Here is a 19,912-nt window from a genome sequence, read left to right as displayed (position 1 = left end):
GCCTGGCTTGTGCTCTGTTCTTTACTCAAGACCAAATATTGCTCTTTATATTTTCCTTAGTAAGGGACAACTTATTTTCCGTTGTCCCACGTTTAAAAATGTTTTTTTTTTATTTTGCTTAAAAAGTAGTTTTAAAGGGGTAGTGCACCTTTAGGTTAACTTTTAGTTTGTTACGGAATACCCTATTCCTATTAACTTTGAAATGGTATTCATTATTTATTTTTTGTAGTTTTTGAATGCATCTTCTTCTTTCAAGCTTTCAAATGGGGGTCACAGACACAGGCAGCAAGACTTTTTCTTTGCGAGCTTACAGTTTTATTGCTATTGTTACTTTTTATTACTTATTTTTATATTCAGTTCCTCTCCTAATAATATTTCAGTCTCTTATTCTATTCACTGCATGGTTGCTATGGTAAACAAGACCCTAGCAACCAAATAGCTGCTTAAATTTCCAACTGGAGAGTTGCTGAACAAAAAGGCTAAATAACTGAAAAATCATAAAAAAATGAAAACCAGTTGCAAATTGTCTCAGGATAGCAATGTCTACAGCATACTAAAAGTTAATTTAAAGGAACAGTTTCTCTTGTAATATTCATGCCATTTAGAAAGTCACATTAAACAGTTTTTAGAGAGGATGTTAGCCATTCAGCATTAAGCTCTTGCTTTGAACGAAGCAAGTTGTCTTGTTATTAGTGGACTGGCCAAATGCAAAGACCCTAGGTACATTTAATGCATTGCAATTTATTTTAAAACTAGCCTAATAAAAAAAAAGAACAATTGCCCCCTCACCGTATTCTCTTGATTCTCAGCTTCCTATACTTTAAAACATGCTTATGGCTGTTCTTCCAATCCTCCTTTCCACAAGGCACTTTTTCAGACTTCTGGTCATAGGTCTTTAAAAGTTAATCTATTATGGCTCTGGCTTGCTATGTATTGTAACAGAATAGTGGCATGCTGATTTGTTTAATTGTAAAATATACCTGATGCATAAACAGAAATCTCTTGTAGTCATTAGTGATGTATCAACATGCAGTTCATTCATTTAAATTGGTTCATCTAATTCCAGATGTCTGCCACGCTGCCTATCAAACATTTAAGTTTCAAAGAATTTTAGTGGCACTTATTAGTTCTTTTAATATATTTCCTGATAAACATCCAAGTTGATAGATTCATATTTTCTATACATGGAATGAGAAAACCCAAAAGCTAAATTGCTAAAGACATGCTAATACAGTAGGATATAGGAAATTTTGTTTGACTCTTTACAGGCCAGAAGAAATATATTTACTAGTGTCAGTTTGTAGACATGTGTATACAGTTGTACAACACTGTTAATTGAAATTCATTCAACAATTTTATTGTTATGGGACCCTGTGGCACCCCGTGGCCGTACCTTATTCCTTGACCTTCCACTGCGGTTGTTTCTCATCAGTATTATTTCATTTGTAGTTCCGACTTGTATTTGGGTACACAAACAACAGTACATTAGTCACTTATTCACACTTCTTATTTGTCCATGTAATTCTTAGACAGTGTCTTTATACTTGATATTTGCAATTTTGATCTTCATACCCTAAGGGGCACATTTACTAACCCACGAACGGGCCGAATGCGTCCGATTGCGTTTTTTTCGTAATGATCGGTATTTTGCGATTTTTTCCGGAAAATTGCCGCAAATTTTTCGTTACCAATACGATTTTTGAGAAAAAACGCGAGTTTTTCGTAGCCATTCCGAAAGTTGCAATTTTTTCGTAGCGTTAAAACTTGCGCAAAAAGTTGCGATTTTTTCGTAGTGTTAAAACTTGTGCGAAACGTCGCGCCTTTTAAGTTTTAACGCTACGAAAAAAGCGCAACTTTCGGAATGGCTACGAAAAACTCGCGTTTTTTCGCGCAAATCGTATTGGTAACGAAAAAGTCGCGATAATTTCTGAAAAGTCGTAAAGGCGCCGAAAAAATCGCAAAAAATACGAAAAAGTCGCAAAATGTTCGTTTTCAAATCGGATTTTTCCAATTCGGACTCGGATTCGACCCATAGTAAATGTGCCCCTAAGTCTGCTGAAAATTCATCTAAACATTAAATAAAGGTACTGTTTATTATTACAGAGAAAAGGAGAATCATTTAAAAAAAAAAAATCTGAATTATTCACTTATAATCAAGAGTCTATTGGAGATAACCTTTCTGTAATTTGGAACTCTCTGTATAATGGGTTTCCAGATAACAGATCCTAAACCTGTATTCAGAATGCAATTTTTAAATGATTTAAAGGAACACTAACACCAAAAAATGAAAGTGTATAAAAGTAACTAAAATATAATGTGCTGCTGCCCTGCACTGGTAAAAGTTGTGTGTTTACTTCAGAAAGTCTACTATAATTTATATAGATAAGCTGCTATGTAGCCATGGAGGCAGCCATTCAAAGGAGAAAAGGCACAGGCACATAGCAGATAACAGATAAAACACTATTGTATTCTACAGAACTTATCTGTTATCTGCTATGTAACCTGTGCCTTTTCTCCTTTTTTCCAGCTTGAATGGCTGCCCCCATGGCTACACAGCAGCTTATTATATAAATTATAGTAGTTTTACTGTAGCAAACACACCAGTTTTACCAGTGCAGGCAACAGTGCATTATATTTTTATTACTTTAAAGCTCTTTCATTTTTTGGTGTTACTGTTCCTTTAAGTGTGTGTACTCCAAATTATTTCCTTTTTCTCTTTAATAATAAGACAGTAACTTGTACTTGATCCTATCTAAGCAGCATGAATCCATATCAGTGGCAAAACAATCCTATTGGATTTATTTAATGTTTAAGTGATTTTTAGCATACTTAAGGTATAGTCATCCAAATTACAGAAAACCCTAGGTCTCAAGCATTCTGGGTAATACAGATCATATCCCTCAACAATACAGCATTATATTTAAGAGAATTATGCATTTATGTTTAACTATTCAGTTTTTAGAAGCACATGTGGAGAAGTACAAATAGAATCATCAGTTTCACAGAATGATTTTTCAATATAATACAGTCTGCAAAGCTTTTATTAAAAAGTAAATTTTAAACAAAGTGTTTAAAAAATTCTACCCAATCAGACTATACTCATATGAAGCATGTATGGGATAGTTTATAAAAATATTTTTCCCATGTGAAATCATTAAATTGTAGCACCTTTCATGCAGATTATTTTTTTCATTATCACAAATATTTTTCATATTTTGTCTACATTTTATCGCTGGCAACAAAAACATTTTAATGAGTACCCTATTTACAAAAGCTTTTTCATGTTCGTTTTAATGGTTAATATTCTATATCTATGATATCCTATTGGCCAGACAATGGCCTATGATGCCTGCTGGAAAAGCACAAATAAGTTTTTGTCTAATTTGTTCCCACGGTTGATAAATTTTAATACTTTTTCAACTCACCCATCTGCATTTTAGATCTGAATGAATGTGGTTTGAAACCTCGGCCATGCAAGTATCGCTGTATGAATACATATGGAAGCTACAAGTGCTACTGCCTGAATGGATATATGCTGATGCCAGATGGATCCTGTTCAAGTATGTTTATAATCTACATTTATTGTTATTAAAGGTTATTAAATTATTTTAATTACTAATTAGTCCTCATTATGCAGAATATACTACAGTGTTTATTGATGCCAAGTTGGCATGCTGATCAATGAGGGTAAAGGTGGATTCTGAACTGACAACTTGATTCTGAATAAAAAGAACTAATTTACCAAATCCCCTGTCATAATTACTAAAGCACTAAATTGCACCCCTTAGTGCTCTTTGACAATCCCACATATTGTAGAGCGTTTTGCTTCTTGCAAGGCTTAGTGTTGCTGGTGCCACACAGTCCTGTACATACTTCCTGCCATAGTTATAGACAGGAGTCTATAAAACCATATGCCCACTTTAGCACCATAGGGCTCATTTGTGAACCTGAATGTAGCGTCCAAAAAGGCCACAATCAGACAATTTTTTGCACTTTGCATGTTGTGTTCAGGTGTGTACAAATAGCTGCAGACCAGTGGTTTCCTTTGCTATTACAGCACAAACTGAATTAGTTAGGATCCACAGCCTGTGCTCCTTACTGAGTGATAGATTTTCATCCAGTGCCCAGTGCAAAATGCAGTGTCCTAGTGATTAGTAAATGAGAAATAAGGGCACACTCTTGCTCCCCTTAGTGCTCTTGTGCCTTGCATCGTGTCTTGCATTACTGAATGACAAGCAAGTTAGGAGGCTGTATTGGGTACACTACGTTTGTACATACAATGATGCAAAAACCTGTGCCTATGATCACTCACTGTGGACCAGGTACAGACTGCAAATGGTGGTTTTGCGGTTTGCACCTTTTTTTGCATTTTGCATGCCCATGAAATGTAAATGATTCTTAAGGTCTCTGCATATGAAGCAGGCCTTTTTTTTGTATGTTAACCTCAAAGAGAAAACATGTATGCCTATAGTGCAGCTTTAAAAATGCTATCATTCATACAAAATACTGGTATAATGAGCTCTGGGTTCTATTTATTTTGATAATCCATAAGTACAGTATGTGTTTGCCATTCTTTCCCCAGATGCATTAACCTGCTCAATGGCAAACTGCCAATATGGCTGTGACGTAGTCAAAGGAGATGTCCGCTGTCGCTGCCCTTCACCAGGTTTGCAACTTGGACCAGATGGCAGAACCTGTGTAGGTAAGTGAACTCCAAGAACATAAACCTGGTTCACATTTTTTTAGTAGTATGTACTGTTTGGTACTCCTAAATAAAAAAATTGCCATTTTAAAAATTAAGGGCCGCCTCCTGGGATCATAGGATTCACAGTGCACACAAACCAGCCAAGGGCACACATACATGCTTGAAAATCATAGTCGTAAATTTTGAACTAACATGTGAACATACAGTCTAAACAATCCTTCTCTTCTTCTCCTCTACCTGTAATACAGTGACTAAGGCAGTGTTATTTGGTAACAGTAGTGCTCCAGTGATGGGGTAATAACATGTTTATTTACATTTCTGCAATAGATGTCGATGAATGCGCAACAGGAAAAGTTGTGTGCCCCAGACAGAGAAAATGTGTTAACACTTTTGGAAGCTACATTTGCAAGTGCCATGAAGGCTATGACTTGATACATGCTGCAGGGAAATACCAATGCTTTGGTAAGTACTGTGGTTACATACTTGTTATGTATATGACAGAATTGAAAGTGCTTACATATTTTGGGGATTTGTATAGTGGTGTACAGGGGCAAAACTATCTATACAGCAGACCCCATGGGGGGGGGGCAACAGGGGGGCCCAGGCCACGGGTCGATGCAGCTTTGGGGGTGAAAATGTTTTCAAAGCGGGGCCCATTGTGACTAAGTTATACAACTGGTGGTGTAGGTTTGATTTACCTTTAAAATGCTTAATGGATACACACTGAGAATCAGAGTTAGTGTCTTGCAAAAAACAGTGCAGTCAATTACCCTTTATATGCAGCAGAGCTTCCTGGAAATGCTTGTGGCTGATTAAACAAAGAGAGTGTAGGAAAGAGTAGCTGAGACACACAAACCAATTAATTTGTTCTTAATGTTATTTGTGCTTAAAAATTTAGAAAAAGAACACTAAGAAACAATAATACCGCATGGTGGGGTAGTGTCCAAGCAATTATACAACACTTTGGGGCACATTTACTAACCCACGAACGGGCCGAATGCGTCCGATTGCGTTTTTTCGTAATGATCGGTAATTTTGCGATTTTTTTTTTCGGCGTCTTTACGATTTTTGCGTAAAAATGCGAGTTTTTCAGCGTCTTTACGATTTTTGCGTAAAAACGAGAGTTTTTCAGCGTCTTTACGATTTTTGCGTAAAAACGCGAGTTTTTCGTAGCGTTAAAACTTGCGCAAAACGTCGCGCCTTTTAAGTTTTAACGCTACGAAAAAGGCGCGACTTTGCGCGCAAGTGTTAACGCTACGAAAAACGCGACTTTGCGCAACTTTCGTAAAGACGCCGAAAAACTCGCGTTTTTACGCAAAAATCGTAAAGACGCCAAAAAAATCGCAAAACATACGAAAAAGTCGCAAAATGTTCGTTTCCAATCGGAATTTTTCCAATTCGGATTCGAAATCGTGGGTTAGTAAATGTGCCCCTTTGTTTAAATTTACTAAATAAAGCAAAACCAGGGGCAGTAGGCAGAGGCATAAGGCAGTAATTCTTTAGAACACTTTCTATTAGGTTGTAGACTCTGATCAACTATATTTTTACATCACTGAGTAGATAAAAAAGGAACCTGGAAATGTAGAATATATGGTGCTGGCACAATGGAATTTTCTTTCAGCACCATAGATTCTGTGTTCTGTCACACATAAAGGGGTAAACAAATACACTTGTATAATTATAATTGCACAATTACAAATAAATGGTGGGGTAAGTACCTTGATGAATTACTTAAAGGAGATGCCTGCATCCTTCTGCACAGTCCTCTGTCTTTCATCAGTGGAACTCACCAAAGCAGCAGTTAGCACTTTGGCTAACTAAAAAATATAGAATAGAGCAGCAGGGTTGATGGGTACCAGCTTCTGCCTGCAGTTTAAAGTCCTCTGCAATCTTCACCACAGAAGCATGTACAGTTGAAGCCATTCTAGACTTGGCTTTAATTGTGCATGCTTCATGTCAGTGATTGCAGTAAACAGGACCTTCAGTGTCCTAAGATGTCATCCACCACCCATGCTGCATTTTCAGTAAAAAAAAGTACTGCTATAGTCAATTTTAGACGTGCAGACTTTGCCAGTATAAGGGCATCTCTGCAATGTGTCAACTGGGAAAGGATTTTCATGGGGTTAGACACAGAAGGAAAATGGAAAACATCTTTAAAACATTGCTTTGCAGGTATACACAACAGTATATCCCCCTTGTAAGCAAGGAGAGGCATCCAAAAGCAAAACCTTTATGGCTGAATAAAGGTGTTAGTGTCGAGGTTGGTAAGAAAAGACGTGCTTTTAGGGCATTCAAGTTAGCTGGGACAGCAGAAACTTTCATCAGGTACAAGGAAGCAAATGCAAAAAAGCTATCAAGCAAGCTAAAATAGAAATGGAAAGGGATATTGCAGCTAGGAGTAAAAAGAATCCAAAATTATTTTTTAATTATGTGAATAGTAAAAAAATGAAGCAAGAAGGGGTGGGAACCTTATTATCACGGGGGGGTAATGAAGATAATGAAGGCTTCCCTTTTAATATGCCCAGTTCTAGTAATTTAGCTACTGACGCATGGGTCACTCGGGAGGAAATTCAAAAGAGACTTGAACATGTAAAGGTAAACAAAGGTCCAGGGCCGGATGGGATTCATCCCAGGGTATTAAACGAGCTGAGTGCTGTGATTGCCAAACCTCTTCACTTAATTTTTCAGCATTCATTGAGGTCTGGCATGGTGCCGAGAGACTGGCGGATTGCTAGTGTGGTGCCGTTGTTTAAAAAGGGATCCCGTTCTCAGCCTGAAAACTATAGGCCTGTTAGTCTGACATCAGTAGTAGGAAAACTTTTGGAAGGGGTAATAAGGGATAGGGTACTTGAATACATTGCAGTTCACAATACTATTAGTTTGTGCCAGCATAGTTTTATGCGTAACAGATCTTGCCAGACTAATTTAGTCGCCTTTTATGAGGAGGTGAGTAGGAACCTCGATGCTGGAATGGCAGTTGATGTCATCTACTTAGACTTTTCTAAAGCGTTTGATACAGTACCTCACAGAAGGTTAATGATCAAATTAAGGAATATTGGCCTAGAACATAATATTTGTAATTGGATAGAGAACTGGCTGAAGGATAGAGTACAAAGAGTGGTGGTAAATGGAACATTTTCTAATTGGACCAGTGTGGTTAGTGGAGTACCGCAGGGGTCAGTCCTTGGTCCTTTGCTTTTTAACTTGTTTATTAATGACCTGGAGGAGGGCATAGACAGTACTGATCTAGGGGTTTTAATAGATAACAAGTTGTCTAATTCCAGGCAGTGTCATTCTGTGGCTACTAAAGCAAATAAAGTGCTGTCTTGTATAAAAAAGGGCATTGACTCAAGGGATGAGAACATAATTTTGCCACTTTATAGGTCCCTGGTAAGGCATCACCCAGAGTATGCGGTGCAGTTTTGGGCTCCAGTCCTTAAGAGGGATATTAATGAGCTGGAGAGAGTGCAGAGACTTGCAACTAAACTGGTTAAGGGGATGGAAGATCTAAACTATGAGGTGAGACTGTCGAGGTTGAGGTTGTTTTCTTTGGAAAAGAGGCGCTTGCGAGGGGACATGATTACTCTGTACAAGTACATTAGAGGGGATTTTAGGCAGATGGGGGATGTTCTTTTTTCCCATAAAAACAATCAACGCACCAGAGGTCACCCCTTTAGATTAGAGGAACGGAGCTTCCATTTGAAGCAGCGTAGCAGGTTTTTTTTTATGGTGAGGGCAGTGAGGTTGTGGAATGCCCTTCCTAGAGATGTGGTAATGGCAGATTCTGTTAATGCCTTTAAGAGGGGCCTGGATGAGTTCTTGAACAATCAGAATATCCAAGGCTATTGTGATACTAATATCTACAGTTAGTACTAGTGGTTGTATTTATAGTTTATGTATGTGAGTGTATAGATTGGTAGGTGTGGGTTAGGTGTGCTGGGTTTACTTGGATGGGTTGAACTTGATGGACACTGGTCTTTTTTCAACCCTGTGTAACTATGTAATCCCCATTTGTGCATTTCATATGGATGGTAGAGGGAGCTGATTTTGTCAGCAGGCTTTCATTCTCCTTTAAAGGAGAAGGAAAGTTCTAATCACTGGGGGTGCCAATATTAGCACCCCCTAGTAAATAAAACCACCTACTGGGCCAGTGCTCCTGTGACACCCCCAGTGATTTTAACGTTCGTTCTCCTTTAATAACATTCTGTAACTTGTTCTTGTCTAGGTAATCTACGTTTTCTCTTTTATGCATGACTACTTTTATATTTTGCAGATATTGATGAATGCTACACGGGCCAGTATCAATGCAGTCAATTTGCAAGATGCTACAATACTCCTGGGTCCTACAAATGTAAATGTAGTGAAGGTTATCGAGGCAATGGAGCTGAGTGTTCACGTAGGTTTCCTCTTTATCCACTGTTTTAAGTGCAGTGCAGGGGGTGTTTAGGTGCTTGGGCATTCCAAGAGCCAAATGAATTTTTGCCAAGCACACTGTTCTATTACAGGTATCGGACCCCTTATCCGGAAACCCATTATCCAGAAAGCTCCGAATTACAGAAAGCCCGTCTCCCATAGACTCCATTTTAATCAAATAATTCAGAATTTTAAAACTGATTTCCTTTTTCTCTGTAATAATAAAACAGTACCTTGTAATTGATCCCAACTAAGATATCATTAATCCTTATTGGATGCAAAACAATCCTATTGGGGTTAATGAATGTTTTATTGATTTTTTAGTAGACTTAAGGTATGGAGATCCAAATTATGGAAAGACCCCTTATCCGGAATACCCTTGGTCCCGAGCATTCTGGATAATGGGTCCTATACCTGTATTACGTAGTAAGTGTTGCATTTTCTGGAGAATTTTCTTTTTAATGATTATGGGCTTGCCTTTCAATAGCTATGAATTTTGTATAATATGAATTTTCTGTTACATCGTTTAGGCAAAGGGAGCACACACCAATGTATCTGTCCTAACTATCAATAAAAATCTGACTCCAACTACTGCATGTAGAGAGATTGCTGAGAGGGAGATACTGAATATTAACTTGATTACTTTAGAAACAGTACATAATTTTTTAAATTATTATATTTCATAGTATAATACAGCAGTTCCCCTTTAATCAGTGTTTGTTGCAGTCATCTCTTTTAGATGCTATTATACCTTAGAACAGATTGCAGCTATAAACATCTTTAGATCTGAATCAGATCTGAAGGAATTTATAGCAGGGGAGTGCCCAAAAGAGAGACCAAGCTGCTATGGTTATAGTTAGCCATCCGGTGTTTTTAAATATGTATATACGTTTTGTTTATATTAATAGAAGCTGTTTATGTGAAGAGAAAGCACTTACATAAACAGTTATAGTGTTCCTTTTATCTGGTTGACTGCCTGACACTGGAGCAGGCATTGCTGATAAAAACTGTGTATATAATAGTTCATTATAAGAAATTGCTTACTGTATTATTATTTTGGTTTAATGATGCTGTGGCACTTTCCAGAGCAGCTCTATGACACCCAGCCCTCTAAGCCATGTCTGAATTATTTTCAAGGGGGGGGACAGGGTAGACTAGAAAAAGAAAGGGAAAGCTTAGCTTTCACAATAAGTATATATGGGTATGGAATCTCTTGTCCAAACATCTTCAAAGCATTCAAACAGATAATTATCATTTTTTCTAATTATGCCCTTTTTTATGTAATGATAAATCTGTTCCTTGTACGTGTTGGTAACTTAGCTGCATAAATCCATAACGGTGGCTAAATAATCCTCTTGTCTTTTTAATATTTAAATGTTTTTAATAGAGTTAAGGTCTATTCAAATTATGAAAAATCCCTTATCCAGAAAGCCCCAGATCCCATATAATAGATCTCATACCTGTACACATGTTTGTAAACCCTACATGAGACTGTTTGCACATATGTACCTTGGTTCCTAAAATTACTGCTCCTTTAAGATAAAATATATTATATAAAATATTTTTTGTTTTAGTTTTAAACTTTCTTTTTAATTTTTCTTCTAGGCATCCCAAGAGTGATGATAGATCCTTCTGGCCCACATAATTTTCTACCAGGTAAAGATAGCACAAGGAATATAATAAGAGGAAATAGCAGCAATTTGAGTGGTAGTGAAGGAAGCAGCAACAGGATTCCAGACTTAATTGGCAGAGATCCTAAGAGGCCTCCCTCACCCTCATATATTACAGCTAAACCTGCTCCTAAGACTACAGCCAAACCTACAACACGGCCACTGCCAAAGCCAGTGACTAGGCCAGCACCCAAACCTGTCACAAGGCCTGCTCCAAAACCAGAGACAAGGCCACCTCCACAGCCTACAACAAGGATTCTGACACAACCAGTGACAAGGCCACCACCAGCAACTACAAGGCCACCACCAGCAACTACAAGGCCACCACAACCAGCAGTCACAAGGCCTCCTCCGCCAGTTGTCACAAGGCCTGCTCCAAGACCATCCACTAGCCCTGCCATCAAAACAACAACAAGGCCAGCACTTGTTGTTACAAAAGAACCTGAGATTGCATTACATACTACTGTTCCAGTTGATAATAGGATAAAAGTGGAGCCAGAGAAGCCTAGAGGAGACGTCTTTAGTAAGTGATTTTCTTTCTTATACTACTGCAATTGTACATCTGGAAAATTATTATAAGTACTATAAATACATACACTGTATATTTAAAAATGAGGAATCCTAATTAATTGCTGCCTGGCTTAGCCTGCATACTCATACTTATCAATAACAGTGACAGCTGTAGTGCAACATGATCCATTCATAGCATTTTCAGCCATCTTTAGCTTTAATAAAAGGAAACAAAGACTAAAGGGTTCATTTGTATGTATGTATGTATAACTTTATTTATAAAGCGCCACAAGGGTACGCAGCGCTGTACAGTCTTACAGAATACAAAATTACACACAGGGAGGATGAGTGATATAATAAATAAATACATATATGTATATATATATAAGTGCCATGTGGTATGAGACACAGTAGGAAGGAGGTCCCTGCCCCGTAGAGCTTACAATCTGAGTGGTTGGGTAACATACAGGCACAAACTGGAAGGTAAGAGTGCCTCAGGTATTGGGCATTTGCCCTTAAGCGCAGGACTGGGCAAAATAATGTCTTAGTGCTCCAGAAGGTAACAGCTGAGTTTTTTCTTAAAGAGAGTTAGTGAGTGTTCCCTACGGAGGGATTCAGGGATAGAGTTCCAGAGGTAAGGAGCAGCGAGATAGAAAGGTTTAAGACGAGAGAGCGCAGTGGGTGTGGATGGTGTAAAGAGACGGAGGCTCTGAGAGGAGCGGAGGAGACGACCAGGAACATGTAGGGAGACCAGTGAAGAAATGTAGTGAGGAGCAGAGGAGTGAAGGGCTTTGAATGTCAGCAGAAGGATTTTGTAAGCTATCCTTTGCTTGACAGGCAGCCATGCTCATTTACAGTCTACTGAGCGATGTCCAGTCTCTGCACCCTGCCTTTTGCTGATGCAGAATATAGTGTTGTCTGCGTTCAGCAGCACTATATTCATGAGGGTGGGACAGGGGAACCAAGTAATCGTCCCCCTTTTAACCCCCCCCCTTCCTTGTGCATAATTCAGTTATTTGGGAAAGTCAGAGGCCGCAAGCTACAATTGGGGTCTGTCAGACCTGGCCTGCACCCCCTGATGCTGCTCTGTGCACCTCATGCTGGTTTTTTTTTTTTTTTGGTTTTTTTTTTTTAATCTTGTAGATTGTAAGCTCTTTTGGGCAGGGCCCTCTTCACCTCTTGTATCGGTTATTGATTGCTTTATATGTTACTCTGTATGTCCAATGTATGAAACCCACTTATTGTATATGTTGGCGCTTTATAAATAAATGTTAATAATAATAATCTGCCCGGAGGTGCACATTACCACTGGGTCCTTGCATGCACTTACATTTCTGCACAGGGGAATTATAAATTACCCCTTAAATATTTTCCTTGCACACTTAAGTGTTAAAACACTTAGTATATTTGCTTTACATAATTTAAAGGGATACTGTAATCACATAAATGCAATTTAGTTTTATGCAAGATTCAGCTTCACTATTTTTTTAACAAAGATGTTCTAATTTCATATGTTTTAGTGCCACTTTTTTTCACAAAATTATTGTTTCCTACACAGTTTATCTGTTATCTACTGTGTAAAAATATATCTTCTTGCCCTGTTCAGCTCATTGGCTGCCCCCACTGACACACAACAGCTTATTTACATTGATAGTAGTAGTGCTTCTGAAGCAATTATAAGTACTTGAGAGAGGCATGCTGAATGGGCTCTGAATGAGATGCCAGGCAAGTATCTAGTGACATTCCATTGGTGGAATACTAGCTACTCTGGCATTGCAGCCTATAAATAAGGATCAAGGACTGCCTACAGGAGGAAGAAACCAGAGTCTTGCCATACAAAAATGCTTCAAAGAAGTGACTCCCACAACACTGTTGGCTGTTTACTATAAATTATTAATTTTCACATGCAGTATTTGGAACTAGCCCAGAAAACTTTAAAGTGGTAAAGTCCTTGAATGGCATTGCTTTGTGCACAATGAATCAGCTTTTATAATTGAAGGCAAACTGGTTTCTTATGCAGAGAATGAGACAGAGACCAAAAATGCAGGTAAAACAATGCTTTGCCTTTAATTATTCAATCAAACCATTACAAGGTATTTGGCTTCATATGGCATAAAAAATATATGAGTCTTTCACCCATAAGATTGTAGTCTTCCTGACTACCCCAGGGCCTCTCCCAGACCATCACAAGGTTATACTCCCTATTACTCAGTTCAGAGATAACTTCTATCTATCAGTCAGGCCACACAGCCTTTCTCCAAGTCAGCTTCACTGCTGCACTTACTGCAAAACACTGCCTCTCTCCAGGCACAGTCACAGGCCCCTTGGCACTCGCTTTCTCTCTCACGTTTAGGCACTCTGTCTCTCTTTGTTAGACACTCCCTGTGGCTCAGGCTCCACATGCTCCTTAGTCCTCTCTCAGGATTTTGTAGTTCTAAAAGCACCCATAAACTGACACTAATTGGCAGTATTTCTGTCTTGTTTTACATCTCTTTTGTCTGTGTGTATTTTGTGTTCAGGAAGCTGATCCAGGTCTAAATTTAGAAATTCTTAAGAATACATATGAAATCATATTTGGAAGCTGCCTGAGAGAATGCCTTGCCCACACATGGTTTGCAGACAAAATGGCTAAAGATATTAAACAACACATTGCTTAACTACTTCTAACATTTCCTTATGAAAAATAACACTGCACACTGCAATGTAATAAATGTTGTAATACATATGTAAATCATATTGAAAAAGATAGACTAAACCAAGCTGAGCTTTTCTGATTTGCCTATAACTCACCCATTCACTATAAAGATGTATCCGGCTTTATAGCAGTAAGAAAATTTAAAGGGGACAGCTAAGAGGTTATTTACAAAACCGTAAGTGCGAGAGCACTAAGGGACAAAAAAATCCTGGCCTTGGTGATCATTCTGCCTGGGATCTGGCTTCATTGAAAATCTGATGTGAGGTGTTGAGCACTGTCACGTTGGATGCCAGCCATCCCTGTTTTTAATGTCTGCTATAGGACAGGGCCCCATTGCAGCCTGCGTCTGCTGCTGCTCCCTAACTTGCATGTCTGAATGATGGGCAAGTAAGGGGATGGCAGGCAGAGCTGTATTAAAGGAACAGTAACACCAAAAAATGAAAGTGTATAAAAGTAACTAAAATATAATGTGCTGCTGCCCTGCACTGGTAAAAGTGGTGTGTTTACTTCAGAAAGTCTACTATAATTGATATAAATAAGCTGCTGTGTAGTATGGGGGCAGCCATTTAAAGGAGAAAAGGCACAGGCACAAAGCAGATAACAGATAAAACACTATTGTATTCTACAGAACTTATCTGTAATCTGCTATGGAACCTGTGCCTTTTCTCCTTTTTTACAGCTTGAATGGCTGCCCCCGTGGCTACACAGCAGCTTATTATATAAATTATAGTAGTGTTACTGTAGCAAACACACCAGTTTTACCAGTGCAGGGCAACAGTGCATTATATTTTTATTACTTTAAAGCTCTTTTATTTTTTGGTGTTACTGTTCCTTTAATGGGGATGAGTACAGGCCTCTGTGCTCCAAACTAGAGCGCAGAAATCTGTGGTTATTCATTTGGCATGCAGGACAAGGTAAGCACTGTGCCCTTGTAGTGCAGGGGTCCTGGTTCTTATTCCAGGCACTATTTGTAAAAAGTCTTCATGTTCTAGCGTGGGTTTTTTCTTGGTACTACAATTTCCTTCCATATGCCAAAAACATATCAGCAAGTTACATACATAGTTACATAGGGTTGAAAAAAGACCAGAGTCCAACCCTTCCAAGTAAACCCAGCACACACAACCTATACTTACCAATCTTTACTATCACATACATAAACTATAAATATACAACCATTAATACTAACTGTTGATATTAGTATCACAATAGCCTTGGATACTGTGCTTGTTCAAGAACTCATCCAGGCCCCTCTTAAAGGCATTAACAGAATCTGCCATTACAACATCACTAGGAAGGGCATTCCCCAACCTCACTGCCCTCACCGTGAAAAACCACCTACGCTGCTTCAAATGGAAGCTCTGTTCCTCTAATCTAAAGGGGTGGCCTCTGCGTTGATCGATTATGGTAAAAAAGAACACCCCCTCTCTGCTTATAATCCCCTCTAATGTACTTGTACAGAGTAATCATGTCCCCTCACTGTAAGGCCACTCACCGTCCACGGGGTCTCCGGCGATCTCCGGGGGAACGTTCCAGTGCGCATCGGCGCCGCAACTGACGCGGACGCGCGCCTTGCAGTATGTGTATTGACACATGCGTATTAACGCATGTGTATTGACGTGTGTGTATTGCCGCATGTGTATTGACGCATACATATTGACGTATGTATATTGCCTATGCGCCGGCGTCCTTACACGGAAGGCCTTTAAAAGGCCAAAATAGATAACCATCAGTGCTCGGTTATCTTTACCAGCTACCTAGTGTTAGTACCATTTGGAAACCTGTTTATTGACCCTTGCCTGTTTCTTCGACCTGTGAACCTTGCTGCCTGCCTCGACCCGGACCCGTCTGACTACTCTTTTGCCTACTCCACGGTACTTCGTCTCTCGGCCTTCCAGCCTCTCTCCACTGCTGTGCTTCCTGTCTCATCTCCAGGTTAAGCCTCCAGCCTAGTGCGAGGTGCTTGCGGGTGACATTCTCGTCTGACCAGCTCGGCCTGACAGTATAACCGAGCCATGGAACAAGAGGAAGATGCATCTCCTCTTACTGCTCTGACGCAACAAATCGCGGCCCTCGCTCACGCTGTTAGAGAACTTCGAGCAGACTACAACGAAGTGCAAGAACAGCTACAGACTATACAGTATCCTGTCCCGCCTCCTGTGGTTTCGTCTCCACCACCTCCTGTAGGTGCTGCTGCCAGTCCACCAGCCCCTGAGCCCAAGATACCGCTCCCAGATAAATTTTCTGGGGATCGCAGCGCTTTCAGGACTTTTGTGAACGCCTGCAAACTCTTATTTGTGCTCCAACCACATACCTACTCTACAGAACAAGTTAAAGTGGGAGTGGTCATGTCTCTTCTACGGGGACAACCTCAATCATGGGCTTTTCGGTTGATGGAGGAACATAGTCCATACCTCCTAACAGTGGACGCCTTCTTCCAGGCTATGGCCGTGCTGTACGACGACCCCCATCGTAAAACTACAGCTGAAGCTGCCCTAAGGAACCTCCGACAGGGAACCCGTCCTGTGGAAGACTTTACTATGGACTTTCGTAAACTTTCCGCTGACACTGATTGGAACCAAGCGGCCCTTAAACATCAATTCCGCCTTGGTCTTTCCTCTTCCCTAAAAGATGAGCTGGCTAGGGTTGGAGTGCCAGACTCATTGGAGGCTCTTATCCAGCTATCTATCCAGATTGATCAACGTCTGAGAGAAAGAAGGTTGGAAAAGACTACTCAGTTTCAGTCTTCCTGGGTGCTACCTAAAGCGTCACCCCCGATTCGGGTAGACTCCGGGGTTCCAACTCCTCCAGAACCCGAACCTATGCAAATTGGGGCTCTTCGACCATCCTTATCCCCGGAAGAGCGTATTCGGCGTAGGAGACTGAACCTTTGTCTTTATTGCGGACTGTCTGGTCATGTACTCAACAGCTGCCCAACCCGTCCGTCTCCTCCTCGTAAGGATCCTTCCCTAAGTACCTTTGTACCCCGGCTGCATTTCTCTCCACTGCTCACGTTTTCTCTCTCTCTACAGTGGGAAGACAAGGTCCTGGTGCTTCCGGCCATCCTGGACTCCGGGGCTAGTGGCTGTTTTTTGGACTCTAAAGTTGCAGATCTTCACAAGATTCCCTTATTGGCCAAGCAATCCCCTCTCCTCATCAGAGTGGCCGACGGTTCGCCAATCAGTTCCGGGCCTAGTATAAAGGAATCAATTCCCCTACGTGTTTGTGTGAATAAAATCCACTTTGAAGTGTTAAGTTTCGATGTGGTGACTTCTCCTCTCTCGCCTATTATTATTGGCTTACCGTGGTTACGTAAACACAACCCTATAGTAGATTGGGATAAAGGCAAAATTACATTTTCTTCCCCTTTCTGCAGCGCTAATTGCTTTCATGTCTCCTTTGTGGATTGCCAGAAGTGGTGCTGTGTTTCCTCAAAGAGTCCTTCCGGGAGACCTCCTAACTTACCCTCTGAATATTGTGACTTTTTGGACGTCTTTGACAAGAAGGGGGCCGATTCTTTACCCCCTCATCGGAAATATGACTGTCCTATTGATCTCCTTCCAGGGTCCCAAATACCCTTCGGGCGTATTTATCCATTGGCAGAGCCTGAGTTAAAGGTGTTACGCAATTATTTGGACGAGAACCTAGCCAAGGGCTTCATTCGTCCCTCTACCTCTCCAGCTGGGGCAGGGATCTTCTTCGTGGAAAAGAAAGATCATACCTTAAGACCCTGCATTGATTATCGGAATCTCAACACTATAACCATCAAAAATCGGTATCCTTTGCCTTTAATCCCAGAGCTCTTCCAAAGACTCAGAGAGGCAAAGGTTTTTTCCAAGCTTGACCTTAGGGGTGCCTACAATCTGGTCAGAATAAGAGAGGGAGATGAGTGGAAAACCGCGTTCCGTACTAGATGTGGGCATTTTGAATATCTCGTCATGCCCTTCGGGCTCTGTAACGCGCCTGCAACGTTCCAACACTTCGTCAATGACGTCTTCAGAGATTACTTGGACATTTTTGTTATTATTTACCTAGATGACATCCTTATTTTTTCTAAATCCTTAGTTGATCACCGGATCCATATGAAAAAGGTATTCTCTCGACTTCGCTCACACGGACTATTTGTTAAACTTGAAAAATGTGAGTTTCATAAAACCTCTGTTGAATTTCTCGGATTTATTATTTCCGCTGATGGAATCCAGATGGACCAAAGTAAGGTCTCAGCCATCCTAGACTGGCCAGTCCCTGCCTCTAGAAAGGATGTCCAACGTTTTATTGGTTTTTCCAACTTCTACAGGAAGTTTATTAAAGGATTCTCACAAATCATTCTTCCCATTACTCGACTGACCGGGGCTAATACCAAATTCCTTTGGACCCATCAAGCCCAAGCAGCCTTTGAGACGTTGAAAACCCTCTTTACTTCTGCACCCATTCTTCAACATCCCGACCCCGTAAAACCTTTTATCCTGGAAGTTGACGCCTCAGAATCTGCAGTAGGGGCCGTTTTGTCTCAGAGGATGTCTCCGTCTGGAACCCTCCATCCAGTTGCCTATTTTTCCCGGAAAATGAACAAATCTGAACAGAATTATGATGTGGCTGACAGAGAACTCTTGGCTATCAAACTTGCCTTGGAGGAGTGGCAGTACCTTTTGGAAGGAAGTCTCCATCCTATCTTGGTTTATACCGACCATAAAAATTTGGAGTACCTTCGCATCGCTAAAAGACTTAGGCCACGACAGGCTCGTTGGGCGCTCTTTTTTATGCGTTTCAATTTTCACTTAACATATCGCCCGGGCTCTAAGAACTTTAAGGCTGACGCTCTGTCTAGAATTCATTCTTCTCAAGAAACCGCTCCAACCTTACCCAAGACTGTTCTTTTGCCACAAAATTTTTTGTCTATCCAGTGCTCCTTGATTGACCGGATAAAACAAGCTTCGGTTTCCCCTCCTCCCGGTTTGAACCTATCACCTAGAGATGGACTATTCCTTTTCAAAGATAAAATTTTTGTGCCTGAAAGCTTGCGCCTAGAGGTCCTTCGGACCATCCATGACTCTAAGTTGGCGGGTCACCCTGGTATTAAAAAGACTATCATTTTGGCCAAAAGACTTTTTTGGTGGCCAAAATTAACGACTGACTGTGTTAACTACACCAGGTCCTGTGATGTCTGTGCCAGGTCCAAGGATTCCCGTACCAAGCCTTTAGGCTCGCTCCTTCCCCTTCCAGTTCCTTCTAGACCATGGGGCTCCATCTCCATGGATTTTATTACAGACCTACCTCTATCTTCGGGACAAACTGTTATTTTTGTTATTGTGGATCGTTTAACCAAGATGGCCCATTTCATATCCCTACCCAAACTTCCTTCTGCCGCCTGTACGTCTGAACATTTTATAAAAGAAATCGTCAGGCTACATGGAGTACCCGATGAAATTGTTTCAGATAGAGGTACTCAATTTACATCTCAATTCTGGAGATCTTTATGCCGCTCATTACAAATTAGGGTGTCTCTTTCCTCTGCTTTTCATCCTCAATCCAATGGGCAGACAGAGAGGACCAACCAAACCCTAGAACAGTATTTGAGATGTTTTTCTACCTATCGCCAAGATGATTGGGCTTCCTTGTTACCCCTTGCGGAATTTGCTTATAATAACAATTTTCATTATTCGATTCAGCAATCTCCTTTTTTTGCTAATTATGGAATACATCCTGCCATCTTTCCTTCCTCCTTCAATGAGATTTCGGTTCCTGCTGTGAAAGACCGATTACTGTTTTTGAAGGAGAACTTCAAGATTCTTCAAGAGTCCGTCAAGAAAGCCCAGCAAAGCTTTAAGACATTTGCAGATAAGAAGAGGCGTGGGGATCCCGAATTCAAAGTCGGCGACAAGGTATGGCTTTCTTCCACGAACCTAAAATTATCTTGTCCTA

General features: G+C 40.4%; 1 protein-coding gene across 6 annotated transcripts in view; it reads left to right on the top strand.

Annotated features, from left to right (window-relative positions):
• The window catches only part of npnt (nephronectin), a 62,837-nt gene that overhangs the window by 27,253 nt on the left and 15,672 nt on the right, over window positions 1-19,912 (top strand). For 5 of the 6 annotated variants that reach the window (XM_012955502.3, XM_012955503.3, XM_004911087.4 and 2 more), the window contains 5 exons: window positions 3,441-3,560; window positions 4,583-4,702; window positions 5,033-5,167; window positions 8,979-9,101; window positions 10,724-11,311. In XM_012955502.3, the coding sequence (XP_012810956.1) occupies window positions 3,441-3,560; window positions 4,583-4,702; window positions 5,033-5,167; window positions 8,979-9,101; window positions 10,724-11,311 (1,086 nt within the window). The remainder of the gene's footprint in view (window positions 1-3,440; window positions 3,561-4,582; window positions 4,703-5,032; window positions 5,168-8,978; window positions 9,102-10,723; window positions 11,312-19,912) is intronic. The other variant, XM_004911088.4, reaches the window with a different exon arrangement.

The sequence above is a fragment of the Xenopus tropicalis genome, chromosome 1 (genome assembly GCF_000004195.4).
Source record: "Xenopus tropicalis strain Nigerian chromosome 1, UCB_Xtro_10.0, whole genome shotgun sequence".
Classification (NCBI taxonomy): Eukaryota; Metazoa; Chordata; class Amphibia; order Anura; family Pipidae; genus Xenopus; species Xenopus tropicalis.
The sequence above is the reverse complement of the archived record's forward strand: the minus strand, read 5'-3'. Positions and strand labels throughout refer to the sequence as shown.